Source organism: Sturnus vulgaris, chromosome 1 (genome assembly GCF_052056855.1).
Source record: "Sturnus vulgaris isolate bStuVul1 chromosome 1, bStuVul1.hap1, whole genome shotgun sequence".
Classification (NCBI taxonomy): domain Eukaryota; kingdom Metazoa; phylum Chordata; class Aves; order Passeriformes; family Sturnidae; genus Sturnus; species Sturnus vulgaris.
In genome coordinates this window covers 30,736,977-30,753,453 of record NC_142243.1, presented here as the reverse complement: position 1 = coordinate 30,753,453, position 16,477 = coordinate 30,736,977, and the positions used below count along the sequence as shown (strand labels likewise).

General features: G+C 34.5%; 1 protein-coding gene across 4 annotated transcripts in view; it reads right to left on the bottom strand.

Annotated features, from left to right (window-relative positions):
* ITGB8 (integrin subunit beta 8) overlaps positions 1-16,477 on the bottom strand; it is a 72,316-nt gene that overhangs the window by 43,904 nt on the left and 11,935 nt on the right. For all 4 annotated transcript variants that reach the window (XM_014894373.2, XM_088162843.1, XM_088162846.1 and 1 more), the window contains exons 2-6: positions 13,203-13,288; positions 10,418-10,592; positions 7,580-7,826; positions 5,649-5,814; positions 2,709-2,867 (exon numbers count right to left, since the gene is read on the bottom strand). In XM_014894373.2, coding sequence (XP_014749859.2) covers positions 2,709-2,867; positions 5,649-5,814; positions 7,580-7,826; positions 10,418-10,592; positions 13,203-13,288 — 833 coding nt within the window. The remainder of the gene's footprint in view (positions 1-2,708; positions 2,868-5,648; positions 5,815-7,579; positions 7,827-10,417; positions 10,593-13,202; positions 13,289-16,477) is intronic.

Here is a 16,477-nt window from a genome sequence, read left to right as displayed (position 1 = left end):
AAAAAAAAACAAAAAAAACAAAACACCAAAGCCCAAAGCATCAAAAGACCCACACTAGTTTTTTAATTTTAAGCATGTAAAGAATGACATAAGGTACCAGTGGTCACTCATGGAGCCTCACTTTGCCTGCTGTGAAAACCTTGCTGTACTTTGTGTTTTTATCTTATCTCTTCTCACTATTGCTCAGGTAAACGTACTTTAATTTTAGATCATCTTTCTTGTTTCAATTACATCCTTAATTTTATTATTTTAACCTACTGTGTTAAGCTGAGAAGATAACTAATACAGATGTCAAGTATTTCAGAAAGGGAGTTAACCAAGCACAGACCTAAATAAAAGAGACTAGATTTCTTTCCTGTCATGCATTTTTTTTTGTTGACCTTTATGTGACTGCTTGGCAAAAGTTAGAAAGAAACATGCAGAAAATTGTAAGTGGAAGCATTTCTGATGTAAAGGCTGAGCTTATTCAAATAAATAAATAAAGCAAAGTCCTCTTAGGTGGCACAAGTAAGAAATAAAAATATGCCAAAATACAATCTTCTCATGACTACTCAAAGCTAAGAATCAAAGCAGGAAAACAACGTGATTATAGAGTCTCTTTAATTTAGCACAGCCAAAAAAAATGGTATTGATACGAAAAAAAACCCAAAAAAATGTTTTATATTATGTTTTCTAAAAGATTGACAGACTTTTATGATATTTCATTTAAATACCAAATAGTCATCCCACCCCCTGATTTCATTCATTTATTTGAAGTCTCATTATGGATATCTATGAGTAAAATAATTACACGTACCATGGATGAGAAGAAAAAAGCAAGAAACAGCACACTCTCCCTTACAGACACCATTATTTTGTCATCAAATCTGCTCCAGAAAATGCAGTTCCTAGTGCTAAGTGCATGCCTACTGTTAACATACAAAAAATAGCCCATATTTTTTATAAAAAGGGTTAGTAGCCAGAAAACCCATGGATCTAAATGTGCCATCATAGATCCAAGCATCTTTCAAGGTCATTGCATTTGGGTTGCTATAAATACTGATTTCATAAAATACATCAATAATAGTCATAATGGAAATTTCTTTTTCCAAATGGGACAGTAAAATTATGATCTTTCAAACCAGAATGCAGAATATCAGTTAAAACACCTTTTTTTTTTTTTTCAGTCTGCCATCCACCTATCATAGCTGCTTAGAAAGATACTAATTAATTTTGTCTATATTTTCCATTGGTGAGTTTCTCCAGTTGCAACAGAAATTAATTCTCAAAGTTGGACAGAAAAGAAATAGTTTTTTTTTTTTTTTCCTGAAACAGAAGTATCTTTACTATCAAAGGAATCCTGAACACCAGAAAAAGATTTGTACCTTTAGCAATTATTTAATAAGCAAAGCAAATATCCTCTGACTTACAGCACTGCAACTAAGGAAAACTAAAAAGAAAGAAAAACAGAGAATGTTCTGCTTTGGGAAAGAAAAGTTTCAGGATTATTTGCTCTAAGTAGAATAAACTGAATAGACTGATTAGAATGGAAAAAAAAATAATTCTGACATCTGTGAGGAAATATCCAGGAGGTGACAGAAGGAGTATATGAATGCAAGAACACCAGATAATCGGAAATCTAAATAATGTTCCTGTTAGCACACACTGATCTTCCTCCTCCGCTCAGCAAGGTCCTGAACACTCACTGCTTCCCAGAAACCTCCCTTATTTCATGGCCACACAACAGCCAGCAGCCTCTTCCTGCTGCTCCACCATCCTCGGAAATAACAGTTGCCAGGATGACATTCAGGTCTAACCTCGCTTACACAAGCCGTCACTGACTTCACTTGCACATTGCTGGCTCTGGCTGAACACAGGCTGTACACTTTAATTAAGTGGAGCCAGCACTGAGAACCAAACTTCAACGTGCTCTAACTGTAGCACAGTTCATACTTCTGCTTTCTTCAGGATTACATCACAATTAAGCAGTGATTCATGTTTCCTAAGTAAACAATTCATATTTATTTAAGAAAATACCCAAAGCAGTTGAAACAATTCTTAGGCAAAAATTCCTTTCTTCAGTTACTTGGGACTACTTCATATATTATTGAAGAAAATATTTTGAAAGCTAAAAATATCTGTGGAAGATGTCTTATTTTGCTGCAGTAGATTTGATGCAACTTTTCACACAGGTGTGTATTACCACACATTGGCTTTCTGCTGTGAAATCTGAATGCATTTAAAGCTAGTCCATCCATTTGAGGCAGCTCATTGCTGTTGTATGCCCCTGGTTTACTCTTACCAAGCCTTTTCAACTAATGCTGTGGATCCTCTGACTATAAACCATAGCCACAAACTTTCTTGTGAGCATGACTGTACAACTCTTACATACTATCAGCTTCTACTTGTGCAAATATCACACCACACACTTACTTATATTTTATACAAAACGTGTGATTTTCATGAGATACTAATAAATATCCACACCAAAACCCTAACCTATCCTCCTTCGCTGTGTACTGTTTTTTTCAGACTCCGAAATACTTTAGTCCACACAAAAATAATGCCAATATCCCAGGTGACCAATTCTTTATTTCACAACTTGCCTACCTGGAGAATAGTATTCTAGTAACTGAAATAAAAGCAATGCTTTGAGAGCAGTCTAAAAACCTCCTTTACACAGTTTTGCATTGCCTCTCTGAAGGCAAAATCTATGTCATATACCTTACCATACTCGTAGCTTTGATGTACACATTGTCTTTCAAGTGACAGTTGCCATCATGGGGAATTACAATTCCTGCTAATTTACTATCAAGGGCCAGATGGGAAGTTTGATCTGTCATCACAAGGAGCAGTCGCTTTGCTTCTTTACGCCATCCAATATGGCTCTACAAAGAAAACAAAATCAGGCATAAGAAAGCACTAGCTACCTATTTTCTAAAATAAGCAACAACAAAATGAAAAATTAACATGAAAGACCACTTTCAGATTTTACACTGCCTGGCAGCACTACATTTAAACCAGGCTATTTAAAGCATTTTGTGTGGAAATAGACATAATGTACTACATCTGAAAACTACCAATTTCTTTGTTCTTTTCCGTTTACCATTTTCTTTGCTTTTTAAAGAAAGATGTCCCACTATACATGCCAGTTATGCTTTATATAGTCGGCTTGATAACAGCTGCCACATTATGTGTGTCACTATTACGTACAAATACAAAGCACAGAGTTTGTAAAATCCTCTGGGGTCCAAGGAAGCATTACAACCAGTTAATATGCATTCATCTATATTGATACTTGGCACTCTGTTCTATTTTTACTTGGACTTAATTACTTTATATTCTCATCACTCTATAATTTCCTTCTCCTAAACAATTTCCTGGAAAGTACATTAGTATGCAATCACAAATCAATAAACTAAATTTTGAAGCTCTTCATGCAATTACAAATTCAGAAAATCCCTATTATGCAGCAAAATTCTACATTTATTGACCACCTTAAGGGATTGATAGCAAAGTGGCAGCCTCAAGGGTGAATTAAATGTCTTTTAGGAATTCAGTGATGTGAAGGATGCAGCAGGGTAAGCTTATATTTAAATTGATTTAGATGCCAATTTGTACTTTCAAAGCATTTATATCCCTGATTATAATCAAATTTCTGAGGCACACAGGAAACATATCATATACTTTTTCATTATTCCCTCTCTTGCTTATTCCATCTTCTTTTCACTGCTTCCATTTTATCTCCTGCCTATGACACAGAATCTCTACTATTCTCATGTGAAACATGTACCTGCAATACAGCCCATGTACTCAGTCATGTGTTTGTGACTTGCTCTCTGCCTTCCTTTCTTCGGGGAGAGGGACTTAGCTCCCTTCTCAGACTCACCTCTACTATCTCTGAATAGGGATTAAATATCTCAAACCAGCAAGAATAAAAAGTACAGAGGTGTCATGTCTTTTACAACTTATACTTCAGGTATCAGTCTCCCTCGGACACTCCTAGACTGCATTCCTCTAAATAAGGAGTATTTTAAGTTTTATTTGTAAACAGATTTTGTTTTAAATAATTCCAGATTCTCCTCCAGCACTGTAAAAGCCTCTTCTCCTAAGACCACATCATTTGACTTTGTCACTTTGGGACTTGTTTAATTTTAGGAAATCCTCTGAGGAGCAGGGAGTTGGACTCGATGATCCTTTTGGGTCCCTTCTGACTTAAGATGTTCTGTGATTCTATAATTCCTACCTACATATGTCACAGCAATCAAAATTTTACAGTAGTTCCATGTCCTAACCTGCTACCTCTTGCAACTATGATGTATTGGTTAAAGCAAGATGGAGCAAGTTATAAAGGTCTGTTGCAGGCAAAATGAATGCACATTAATATAATTTATACTTCATGATGGTCATTATGAATTGCACATTTTTCCCATCCATTTCAGTTCACAATCCACTAAACAGGAAAGTCTCCACATTCTCAGGAATGTTTCCATTCTATTGTTCTTGGAACATAGAATATATTATTCTAGAAATTACATGTCATAAGTGTGGAATGTGTCCAGTGAGAAACACTGAATTTTTTATGAATTTTTCTGAAGTTTCAGAATAATTTTTTGTAATAGCTTCAATCACAGTGTTTATGAGGAGTGTTTTTTGCTTACCTGTTCATCAAAATTTGAAAATAAAATTGGACCATACTATTTATTTTTAGCATAGTTTGGGTTACCTTTTGTCCTTGAGATATTGTACTGCTCAGAAAAACAGTGTGAAAATGGACAAGATAAAACAATTGTCCTGACATCATTCTAATAGATGAGAAATCAAGCCTGTGATCTGAATGGGAGTTGAATAATTTATAGAGCATTAGCAAACCCATAAATCAGCCAAATTTCAAAATTTGTATTGCATTAATATGCATAAGAAGAAAAACAACAACCAAAACAGCTCTCTAGAGCAAAACAAACTCTATCTAATATGCTTATAGTTTATATAAGCTATATAAGCTTATATACTTACATAAGCTATATATGCTTATACTGATACAGATCTTTTCCATCTTTTTCTGCATGGGAGAGACTGTGATGAAATTTCACCAATATACAAAAGTTAATTTTTAGTTGATTTGTACTGTTTTAAAATTTGACATCTTTGAAAGCAGAGAACACAGAAGTTCTTCTGTTTTCCTTATATACACAAGCAGATATGTAAAACTTCTCATTGAATTTTCAAGTTCTTAAGGAGAAGAAATGATTTTTGAAACTAATTATGTAATTAATACATGAAATTAATACATGTGTTTGTTCAAACAAGAAGCAGTTGCTTTCATCATCCATCCTATGTTAGATTGGTTAAAGCCAGAAATTGAAGATCCATAACCAATATTGAAACATGTTCCCTCATGCTCTTCTTTTTCCAGTTTCAATTGGAAATGTATAGTTAAGGAGAAAATAATGGAAAAGGAGAAAAAAAATCTTAATAGTATCAGGCATAGCACTGGCATTTTGAATTCAGGAACACTGACCATCACTGTACCTATACATATATGTATATATATACACATATACACATACACACACACACACACACACACACACACACACACACACACATATATATAATGCCTGAATTACTATTTTCTTTACTCTTTTGTAAAGAAGTTCCTTCCTCACCTGGCACACAGCTGCTTGGAGCATCGCATCAAAACCTCCTTCAGGTGTATCAATATTCCCAGAAATTTTTTGTTTATTCACTGCATTTCTGAATTCTGCTATATTGTCAGTCAGGGATAGCACATGAATATAACCATGAGGAGGCATACAATCTAAATTGTAATCACTGTACAAAAACAAAACAAATCAAAAGCCTTATTTTTCCTTTGAATGAGATGAAAATATTGCATCCCCATTAACTCATAAAATTCTGATACTAATGACAGTGTAGGTAGCACAGAGTAAGAAACAGAAAAAAAAGAGCAATTCCATGTGAAATTAAGTTCAGTGGCAAGTAGCTATAATTAACTACAATGTATATTATCTTGTATTTTTTAGAATTTTGTATATAATAACTTAGTTAATATATTAACAGTATATATGTAGTGCTTCATACAGAACAAAAATGCAACAAGAGGGATGGCACGATCTCAGGGAGTATATAAACCATTTTGGATTATCTACAGCGTGGTACAGCTTTGATTTTCATTTTCCTGAGAAAGGGCATCACACTGCAACAATAAGATCTTTTAATAGGTTGATACACAGGCTAATGGATCAAACTGCAACAAAATCTAAGTTGCTATATCCATTAGTGTTACATAAATGTACATAAAATTAATATTGACATTAATAATAACTACCTCAAAAAAGAGATGGGAAAATCCATTTTCAGTAGCATCATAGCAAATGATAATTTCTCAAATTATGCATAAAGGGAAAAGTCTGATTTTTCTCATAGGTAAGCTAGTGAAACAGCATTTATACAGGTCATTGACCTGGGACCCATTCACAGGTGTGATTCATGGCACAAGCTGAAGTGCTCATCCATTTCAGAGATGTTGAGCTGGTTTCAACTCTCTTAATTTATACTGCATCCAGACTGTAACCTGCTCTCCTCCAAATCAAAGTACAGTCAAAGAAGAGAAACTGGAATAGAAAGGATTAAAACCTCTGCAGATGTCTCCTCTCAAGCAAAATGCATAATGACCCAGAAATGCTAATCAATATACACTCACTATATATAGATGATCTAGATGACTGCTTTATCCATAGATAATCACATCTCTAGAATGAATTCCACTACTAGGAACCAATTCAAAACCCACTGAAATCACAAAAGGTACTTAGGGACTTCACAGAACTTTGGATCATGTCTTCCCAGAAAAGGCAAGCAAGAAAGCATGAATAATTAATATTCACTTTTCCAACTACTATAATTTATACAACTCTGAATTTGTTGTGAATAATCTTGTTCTCCAGAGGGTTTTGGAAGTGATCCCTCACTTTATATAAGTGTTGAACCCAAGGTATATAAGGCATGGCAGAAAAAAGGAAATGCAGGCCAGAATAACTTTTCTACTTAAAAGAGGAGTTCCTTCACACTGGAACTACAGAAGTAGATCAGAAGATCACTTGTGTTCATTAAATGAGCTGAAAGAAACCACATCATGTTGAAAGAAGTAGAATTTTCAGGAAAGAGTTTATGAATACATGACCATACACTAGAAAGTACATAGGTCAGACAGCAAAAACTTTGTGATGAATCTAGGTAACATATCCAAAATAACCAAAACCACAACAGTTGACTTTAAAATGAAATACAAAACATAACCAAATATTCCAAAGCAGCATGGATTTTGGCTTGTTTTGCTAAAGAAAATACAGCACATTTTTTCTGATATGGAAACAGTTTTTCTGAATTCACTCACCAGGTATTTCAGAAGTAATCATTGCTAAACAATTTTCAGCATTTGCTTAGGAACTTTGTCAAAGAACCATGGTAAAAGGAAACAGAGGTAACTTCTGAAGAATTAAAAAAATGTATAATGCATATTTCTGTCATTAAATACATGTCTCAGTGCTATGGTAAATGTAAAAAGACTACATACCTGCACTGGTTATGGATTCTACCTGGATGAATGCTAATATAGGGTGACACAGTTTTATCCACATAGGATCCAAATCCAAGTCGAAAATCAAGAGAAATATTCTCCATCTTTTTAGATAAAGCAAATCCAACGGAATTTAACTTTTCTATATTGTTGTGCATAGAGGCTGAGACATCTACTAAATAGTAAAGATCCACGGGGTATTTCTCTAAAGGACGAACTTTTAACATGAAGTTTGCTTCACTTCCTGATTAAAAAAAGAAATAAATAAGTTTATTTGCTATTTTTGAATGGACTTGCTTAAAAATACATTTATTTTTGTAGCAATCTCAGCACAAAGTTGTTTGTGTCAGCAAAGAGAAAAACAAACAAACAAGAAAATCTCCCCAGAGTAAATGAAACCTTGAAGAAGCATTCAAAAATAAGCCATAAAGGAGTGTTTAGCAGAACATCTTGGGGTTTTTTTCTTTCAAGAGCACTGTGCAATTTATTGTAAAAATGTGACTTCTACCCATTTTGTTTTAAATTCATGGTTATGCAATCCCTTTGGCATTATAACAAAAAGCAGTTGTGGCTCACAAAGGACATAGATCTGCATACAAATTGGGGTCAGTCTCTTCAAGGTTGTCACTTCAAAGTATGTAAATTTATCCTGCAAATATAGTTTGTCATATGACAGAATCTAAAACTACATACACACATGGACAGCACAGCCTGAAAAACTCACATAAATGATGATAAAAGTTTATCCCAAACTGCTTCCAAAGATTTGATGAGAAAACTCCATAGGATCAATATATATATATATTTAAAAAAGGTTTTAATATTAAAAAAATCCATCTTTTGGTATATACAAAACAGAACTCTTATTTCAGGATGACAGATGTCAGGGTCTCCTGCAGAACTATAACATATTCTCATATGCAATAAAAACATTAATGCTTTGGAAGCTGCTAAAACTAGTCCTCACATTTTTGCTTGTCTAATATTCTGTAACGTCAGCAAAACGAGTGAAGTGATTTGTAGGGGCAGAGCAGGTGCAGTAATGCATGGCTTCAAATTAGCCATCATTTTATGTCACCCAAAGGTGAGCTCACAGCAGAAATGAGTTCAAGATCTTCATGTGGTGAGTGGAGAATCTAATCCAGTATTATGCAATGAGGATACAGCAAAAGACAGGAGGAAGGAAGATGTTACAGAACAACTATGCAGGTTTTCAATAAAAACTATCAAAAGGTACATCCAGTACAGAGATCTGACTCAGAAAAGTTAAATATGCAAAGTACTTTCTTCCAATGGTCTTTCAACATAATCCATCTGAAAATGTCAGGATTTGTCCGTATTAGGTCTTGCATGAGGAAAACAATTTCAGAGTGTTGTAATTTATGTTTCCTCTTTGCCAATGTCAATTGAATTACTTTTTGTAAACTACTTTTGCAGGTCTCCAGCTTGCATATAGCAAAATACTGAGCACAGCTTTTATTTTTTCCCACATAAATCCTACATGTTGAGTATATGTAAACAGTGACAACCCCCCCCCAGTATCGAAACAAAAGCATGTTTGTCTGCATGATTATACTGTATCAAATGTCTGTTCTGAGGAAGAAGTATAATGGCATATCCGTGTGTTTCCTTGAGGTGGAAAATATGGGCAAGATATCTATATATGAAAAGTTTCTGGAGTCCTTGAAATTTCATTCTTCTGCTTCCCTGATGCAAAAACTTCTGCAAAGCATAAGGAACTCCAAAATTAATTTTATTATTTACTGGAAAAAATATTAATAAAACCAAATTTTAGGAAGCTAACTTTTTTCCTATGAATGCAGTATGCCTTTGGAAATAAATATGATTACAGACAAAGCTTAGAGGTAGGTCAGTTCCTGAAGCCATTTCTGAGTACAAAGCAGAGCATCAGTCACTTCTTTGGAAGGAGGAAAAGAGTAGTGCTGATGTTACCTTGACTGTTTTATTATTATAAAGAGTGAAAAACAGAGCTCCTTTGTGCTTTCCACTCATGCAGATCCTTCCTTTTTCCCTTGTAATTGACAGAAAATTATCATTTCTACAGTGAAGATCAGCAGAATACTCCTCCTAAACACCTAACGTTTTCCTGACAAAGACTGACCTCTCAAACATTCTTTCTCCAATTATTCTTTGCAAAAGAAAGAAAGAAATTAAATTTTATTGAGCAAAAGATAACCCTGCATCCCTGTATATCACTTTCACTTCTGCTGTTGGCTACAGCTTTTTTAGAGAAGGAGAATGAACACGGATTTAACTAGAGTTGAGCAGAGGGCAAATGGAGATATACTAGTAATAAAAAAATTCAGGCAGTGAACACCTAAGTCTTCTTTAGGAATTTAGTCTTTTCTTATATAATGGTTTTGGTATATTTGCTATTTTTCTAGTCTAGTGAATTCTAGGCAATGCACTTGAAAGTAAAGAAATAATCAAGAAGGTTATCAAATTATGAATTTAGGAATTAAAACTCTATTTACTTTCAGAAGGAATTGTTTATACACATGTGAGGCAAAACTGTTAGTGTAAGTGGCTAAAGAATCAAGAAACCACATAAGAAAACACAAAAGAATAGCTAAAATTCACTTTTCACATATTACTTGCATTATTCTGACCTTCAGCTGTGTTTGACAGAAACAATTCTTGGTGAAGACAATACTTGAATAAGGGAGCAACACCATCACAGTTGTACAATACGATGCTATAGCATCATTTTTCCAAATAATTATTCAAGATGCTTTTTCACAAAATATCTGTACTTAAAAGTATCGTTTTTATTTTAAATTTATTATAATATCAATATGTTAGAGACGACCCAACCTGGACGCAGTTGGACTGAAACTTTTCCTGGTGTCACTTGTGTATTTGTTTCATGGTCACTAGGTATTGTGACATGAACCGTGGGATTTTCAACCAAATCTGATTGGCAGCCTCTTTTCATTAAGCTGAAAACAGTGTCACAGCGTCCCTTCTGTGTTGTGCCAGCCATGAAATCCTGTTTAATAAGAAACAAAACAATCTGAGCTGAAAAAAAACCCTGTACCACCTTCAAAGGATGAAGAAAACCAAAATAATAGTCTTTGAAACAATAAATATGCTACTATAATTGCATAAATTATAGAACAAGTTCATGAAGCCATATGTTTTTAATAATGGCAATGATGCAATATTTAAATTAGAAGTTAAAACTAATTGCCACATTGACTCTTTTCTACACAGAATTTTTTAAAAATGAGAAATAGGATCTTGCACACTCAGAACAAGTCGACTTGGGAGAAAAAGGAAATTACTAAAGGAAATATAAAGGAAATTATAATGTCACTAAAAACAATTCTGTGCCATGCTATGAGCTTGTTTCAGCAAGAAAGCATCATTCCTGCAACATCAAAATCGGTTAGTTTTCAGAAGAATCCACTGGTAACGTTATTAAGGTTGCTATTTAGGAGGAACACCAGAGGTCAGCTCTGCATTTAGCCACCTGAATTTGTCTATCCCACTACACAAAATCCAAAGACCTGCTGAACTACATAATTTCAATTCCTGGAAAGAGGAAACCATGTATTATTACAGGAGTGGACAGTTTAAGATGCCACCAACATAAAAAAGCCCTTGTAGCAATAGAAAAGTGATTAGTAGAAGGATGATGTCAGAAGCAGCCCACCCTTTGCAGCATTGAAAGAGAAGAGTTGTCAAAAATTGTGCCAAAATGATCCAATGCAAAATTCCTTTCTGACCACTAATCTGATAATTGATATGATTCTGAACATGTAAGGGGAAAAAAAAGAAAAAGACAAGATGTTTTGTAGTCTTTCAAAGTTTTGGTCCATCTGAGTCAAAGCTGGAGACCAACCAAACAAAGGACAATCTCTGATCTTTCACATGCAAATGAGAAAAATAAGCAATCTAAAATACAGTCAATTGTGTATTAGATAATAAATAGTCATCCAGACCCTGTAAAGATTAGAGAAAGACCCTGAAGAATGAAATATGACAGTCCTGTATCTTGTTTTTCAAATTCCAGCTTATTTTTGTAGTCTGTTTCTGATATATTTTTTCTATAACCTTCTTTATTAAAAACAACAGGGAATACTTTTTAAGTTACTGCTATTTATATACTCTTTTTAGTGTGTACTTTTTAAAAAGCTAGATTTTTAAATGTGTAAGGAATTTAGCTAGTCTCGTTACCAGTAATGACTAATAGATTTGTAGTGTTTTCTGAGGTCCACTGTGTGTGGGTATAAACTCAAAACATCTCAAGAGTTCCTCAGGGCTGATTATCTTATTAAAAATATTGTTCTCATGAAGCAGGCAGGCTAAACTGCACTGCAATATTTCCATCTGCAACAATATGGGTTTTGCCATTCCATAACCATGGATGGTGTGTAGGTGAACCAGCTATTTAAGAGGGTTTCACCAAGCCCTAGTGTCCATGAACAGCCCTCGGGATTGACTTGAAAAGTGAAGCAACACAAGCAGAGAAGAAGTGAAACTGGCCAAGTCCATGTACCTACTTATTAGGGGACCTACTGCAGCTCCAGAGCACTGCAAAGTCAGCAAATGCTGTTCTGTGATAAATGCAGAGGGAGGAGGATGAAGCTTTGCCCTTTGTAAGGCAGGACACGGGGCCAGAATAATGAACCCCTCCACACTGTAATCCATTGTGCCATCTACACGTGCTACGCTTCCTCTGGGAGAACAAGCCCTGCATGCCTCTACCTATCCCTGCAGTACTTAGCCTTCTACCTTTGGCAGACTAAGTTAATGATTCCAAGACATAGTATCTCAGATATTGCCGTGCCTTACACTCCTTCTCTCTGCCAGACACACCTCAGGTACTTATCTACCTTCTCTGCTACCCTGAAAGCCACTACCAGTAATTTCCCCGTGAGCTTAAAGAGCATACGAGCTCGTGATTGTCAGTGATATTCTTCAAAAGCTTGCTCCTCTGAAATGATTACTAAAAATCATGCTACCAACAGGGTTTTGGGGGTTTTTTTATGTCAAACAAAACCAGAAATTCCCATATTCTTACAGTTTGCAAAGTAACAATAATTTCAGAATAATTCTTGCTAAGATCTATCTTTTATGCTAAATCTCAGAACTGATAGTTTCAAGTGTCAAAATGAGAAAAGCATCAATTTTTCCATTTGTGATAGGATCATAATACAATGTGAAGTCAAAGTCAACTCCACTTTAGTATAACCCTTTGCTAAATGCAGTAGACATATGTATAGACTTGTTTTCACATATGATGAGGACTTAGTATAAAGTACTGATAAGTAATTTTGCTTTTGAAGCCAAAAACTATTAAAGTCTCAAAGCTACTGTAAGTCTGCCAAAGCCGTCTACATAGCAGATGGAATGCATTAAAAAGGTCTCACTTTATTTAAAATTACTGCAATTTTCCAAATAAAAGACTGCATTTTCTCCTTTGGAAACAAAATATACTTCACATGATTTCTCAGGTTCTGTCTCTAGGGATCATTTAAAGATTTTTTTTTTGCTATTTCTCAGTGTAATTTTCTCAGTTTAAAAGTTTTTATCTTTATAAAGACCAGAAGCAGGTAAAATATAAAGTCAAATGTAATTAAGCAAAATGCCATACCTCTTGAGCACACCATCCACACTCTGGACCCAAAGCAAGACACTTTGTGCATGTTACTGCATTTGAAGTGGCACATCTGTTTTCCGCTGCAATGAAATACAAACCAAAACATTCATGATTTATGATGATATGTGAAATTGTAAAATACCTAATTTTAAACCAAGATTTCAAAAATTACTTCTCCAGATTAAGAGTGATGACAATTGATTAAAACAGAAGTAAAACAGAATAAAAGGCACTGTGGTGAGGGAATACAATTTTCTTTTATCATTTTCTTTTATCTACAGTCAAGAACTATATGCACAGATTGAATAAACTCCATTCACAATTCACAATGCCAAATTTTTAAGATCCTGATTTAGAATAATTTTGAAGTTCAAGTTTATCTTTGGCATGTATCTTGCTGATTTACTGCCTAACAGAAAAAAATTTACTAGGTAGCTTATCTTTTCATAGACACTTTCCCTTTAAGTCATTTACACTTGACTGAATTATTCATTATTCACTCCTCATGAAACCCAAAGTATTTTCTCACCTTCTATAAATATTCCCCCTCTGCATATTCATTTTTGCAATGAATAGTTTCCCAGAAGAGGAAGATTTTCTTTTCCAGAAGCAAATAGAAATGCATCCAACACTACATGTGTCACAGATTGAAGACACATCATTCTGTACCAACAATTGCACAAATTGTGCCTACTTACATGTCTACCAGCAAAGTCCTTTATATCCTTTTCACATCTTTGTTTTATAGATCATTGCTTAAGTTACTGCTCTTTCCTATGAAACTCTGGCAGTTGGTATTGAGAAGTCTTTTCAAGGGACTTGGTCAGCTCAGCTTGAATGCCAGCATTAGTGTATTTTTTCAGCATTTTGAGCACAAGTCTCTTGCAGACCAGTGCACCTCTAAACAAGACAGAAGTCACCTGCTAAGAGTTACATGGAGGGTATAAAATGCACAGCTTGGTAGCAGTGCTGTTTAACAACACTGTTTTGTGACATGTTGAGTATGCCATATTAGAAAATATACAGGGAAAAAATAAATTTAATTTCTGTAAACAAAAGACTACATATGTTAATTGTCCATTGTGATAGCAGGCATCATCATATTAAAACAGTTTGAGGAAAGATTTGGTTTTCATCCAAAATTATGGCAACATGCACTGTCTAAGATTATTTCTTTCCAGCCTGCAATAATAATGCAAACCATCTCTCTTTCTGGGTAATGAGACAAACTTCTTAGTGAACAGCTGTATTAGGAAAATATGTGCTAAAATATCTTTTATTTATATTTATTTTGTTGATTTCAGATATGGATTCTAAGATGTAGTTTTCAACAGGTCACTTAGAACAATGGCTGATGCAAGGCACTAACCACAGTTTGCATGTTATGAATATCAACAACACATATACTATTATCAGTATTAACAAGCCTAGTGCAGCACAATTGCAGCATTATACCGATAATGTGTATGTTAATGGCAATTTAAATAACATCTATATTTCTATTTCATATCAATCGCTGCTGACAACTTTTGCCATGAACGCAATGTGAGAAAAACAGCATAAATGGAGACCTACAGGTATGATATAAACTGTAAGTTGAAAAGCAGCCCAGGAAGGTGCTGGAACACAGGGAAAACTGATTAAAAGGTGGGAGAGGTTGGTAGGGATAAATAAAGGAGGAGTTGCTAAGGAGAGAGAAAAGAACAAGACAAAATCTGAAAGGTTTAAAGGTTTTTGTTTGGTCTTTTTTGTTATAAAAACAAACATAGCAAGTTTAACTTGGATGTGAAATGACAGTAAGCTCATTCAGCACTAACACAATATAACTTTTTTTTGCACTTATAAGATCGCAACTGCACTTTATGTTCTGCAGTCTGAAAGAGGAGACCTGGAGGCCATAGAAAATGTTGCCACACACTGCAGGAGAGGGAAAAAAGTATGAAGGTTTTGGGTAGGTACTGACATGCACAGGGTTGTAGGCCTTAACACAGATCCCTTTCTAGACAGTATTCATAAAGTGCAAAGAATGAAAAGTTGTTGAAGGAGTAGTAAAAATAAAAGGAATGTAATTGTTCTTGGCACACAAACATCCCTCCCATCTTCAAGTCGATATCAAAGATAGCAGACATGAAAGGTGTTACAAGAAAAAGAGTGATAGATTCAGTAAAAGTTTCAAAGGACAAGGAAAAATATAAGTTGCTGATCTGCAGCATAATAGTGGTTTTAAGACCACCATGGAGCAAAACAGGGAGAAAACTATATGAACTTTGAAGTTACCCATTCAAGCTCATATCCACTCTAAGAGACAGAGCTGTTCTGATAAGAATAAATAGCTGACATGAAAAAATGAGAAACCTGTGTTTCTAGCTGTTCCGATAAGGAATAAGAAAGATTAATTCCTTGTCACTGCAATCAGTAAACCAAGTAAGCCAAATAATAAGCCTGGCCTAATTAATTTCCTGCAACAAAATCTGAGACTTTTTTCTTAAGACATATAATCCAGTCTGCAAAACACATACTTTAATTTAAATGCCATTTGTCACATAACAAAATATTAAGACCTTTTTTATTTAATATGCACTTGCTAAAAGAAACAACAATATGTGTCTATCTGCCATTTTCCAGATGTATTGGAAAACTGACTGAAAAATAACTGTCCCATTTTTTTTCTGTGTGGTTAGTTTATGTAATCTATTGAAACTTGATTTAGTTTATTAATACAGCCTGTCTAGTAAAATATAGGGGGGGGTCTGTGTGCCTTTGAAGACTGCTAAGACAAAAAAAAAATCTTAAAATCCAGTTTCAGTGTGATCACAGATGATAAAACACTTTAACAAATGAGATATATGGTACTGCTGGATGCAAATCTCTTTGCTGATAACTCTCAAGAGCTCAATTTTTCACCACAGGAAGTCACAGATTGGCAAGCTTGGTACCTTTGGAGCAAAAGGTTGAAATTTTTTGTTTTTAATAAAGAGAAACTTGAAAAAGTTGAATTAATTTCTTTATTTATTATTCTGTCTACATCATTACTCTGGTTCCCAAGTACATAGTCCATTAAAACAGTAACATTTATGGATGTGCTTTTGTTCATCAAATATTATTATTTAGTTGTAAGCGTACTCTAAAACCATTACTGTTTAGGTATAAACTCTTCAGTTACTTAAAAAAAATCATAGTAAAGCAAGAAATTTTTTTTTTATGAGTTGACTTAAAAAAGAACTGAGATTTTTCCTGCCACTTCACCAAAAACAGAGTCCAGACAAGAC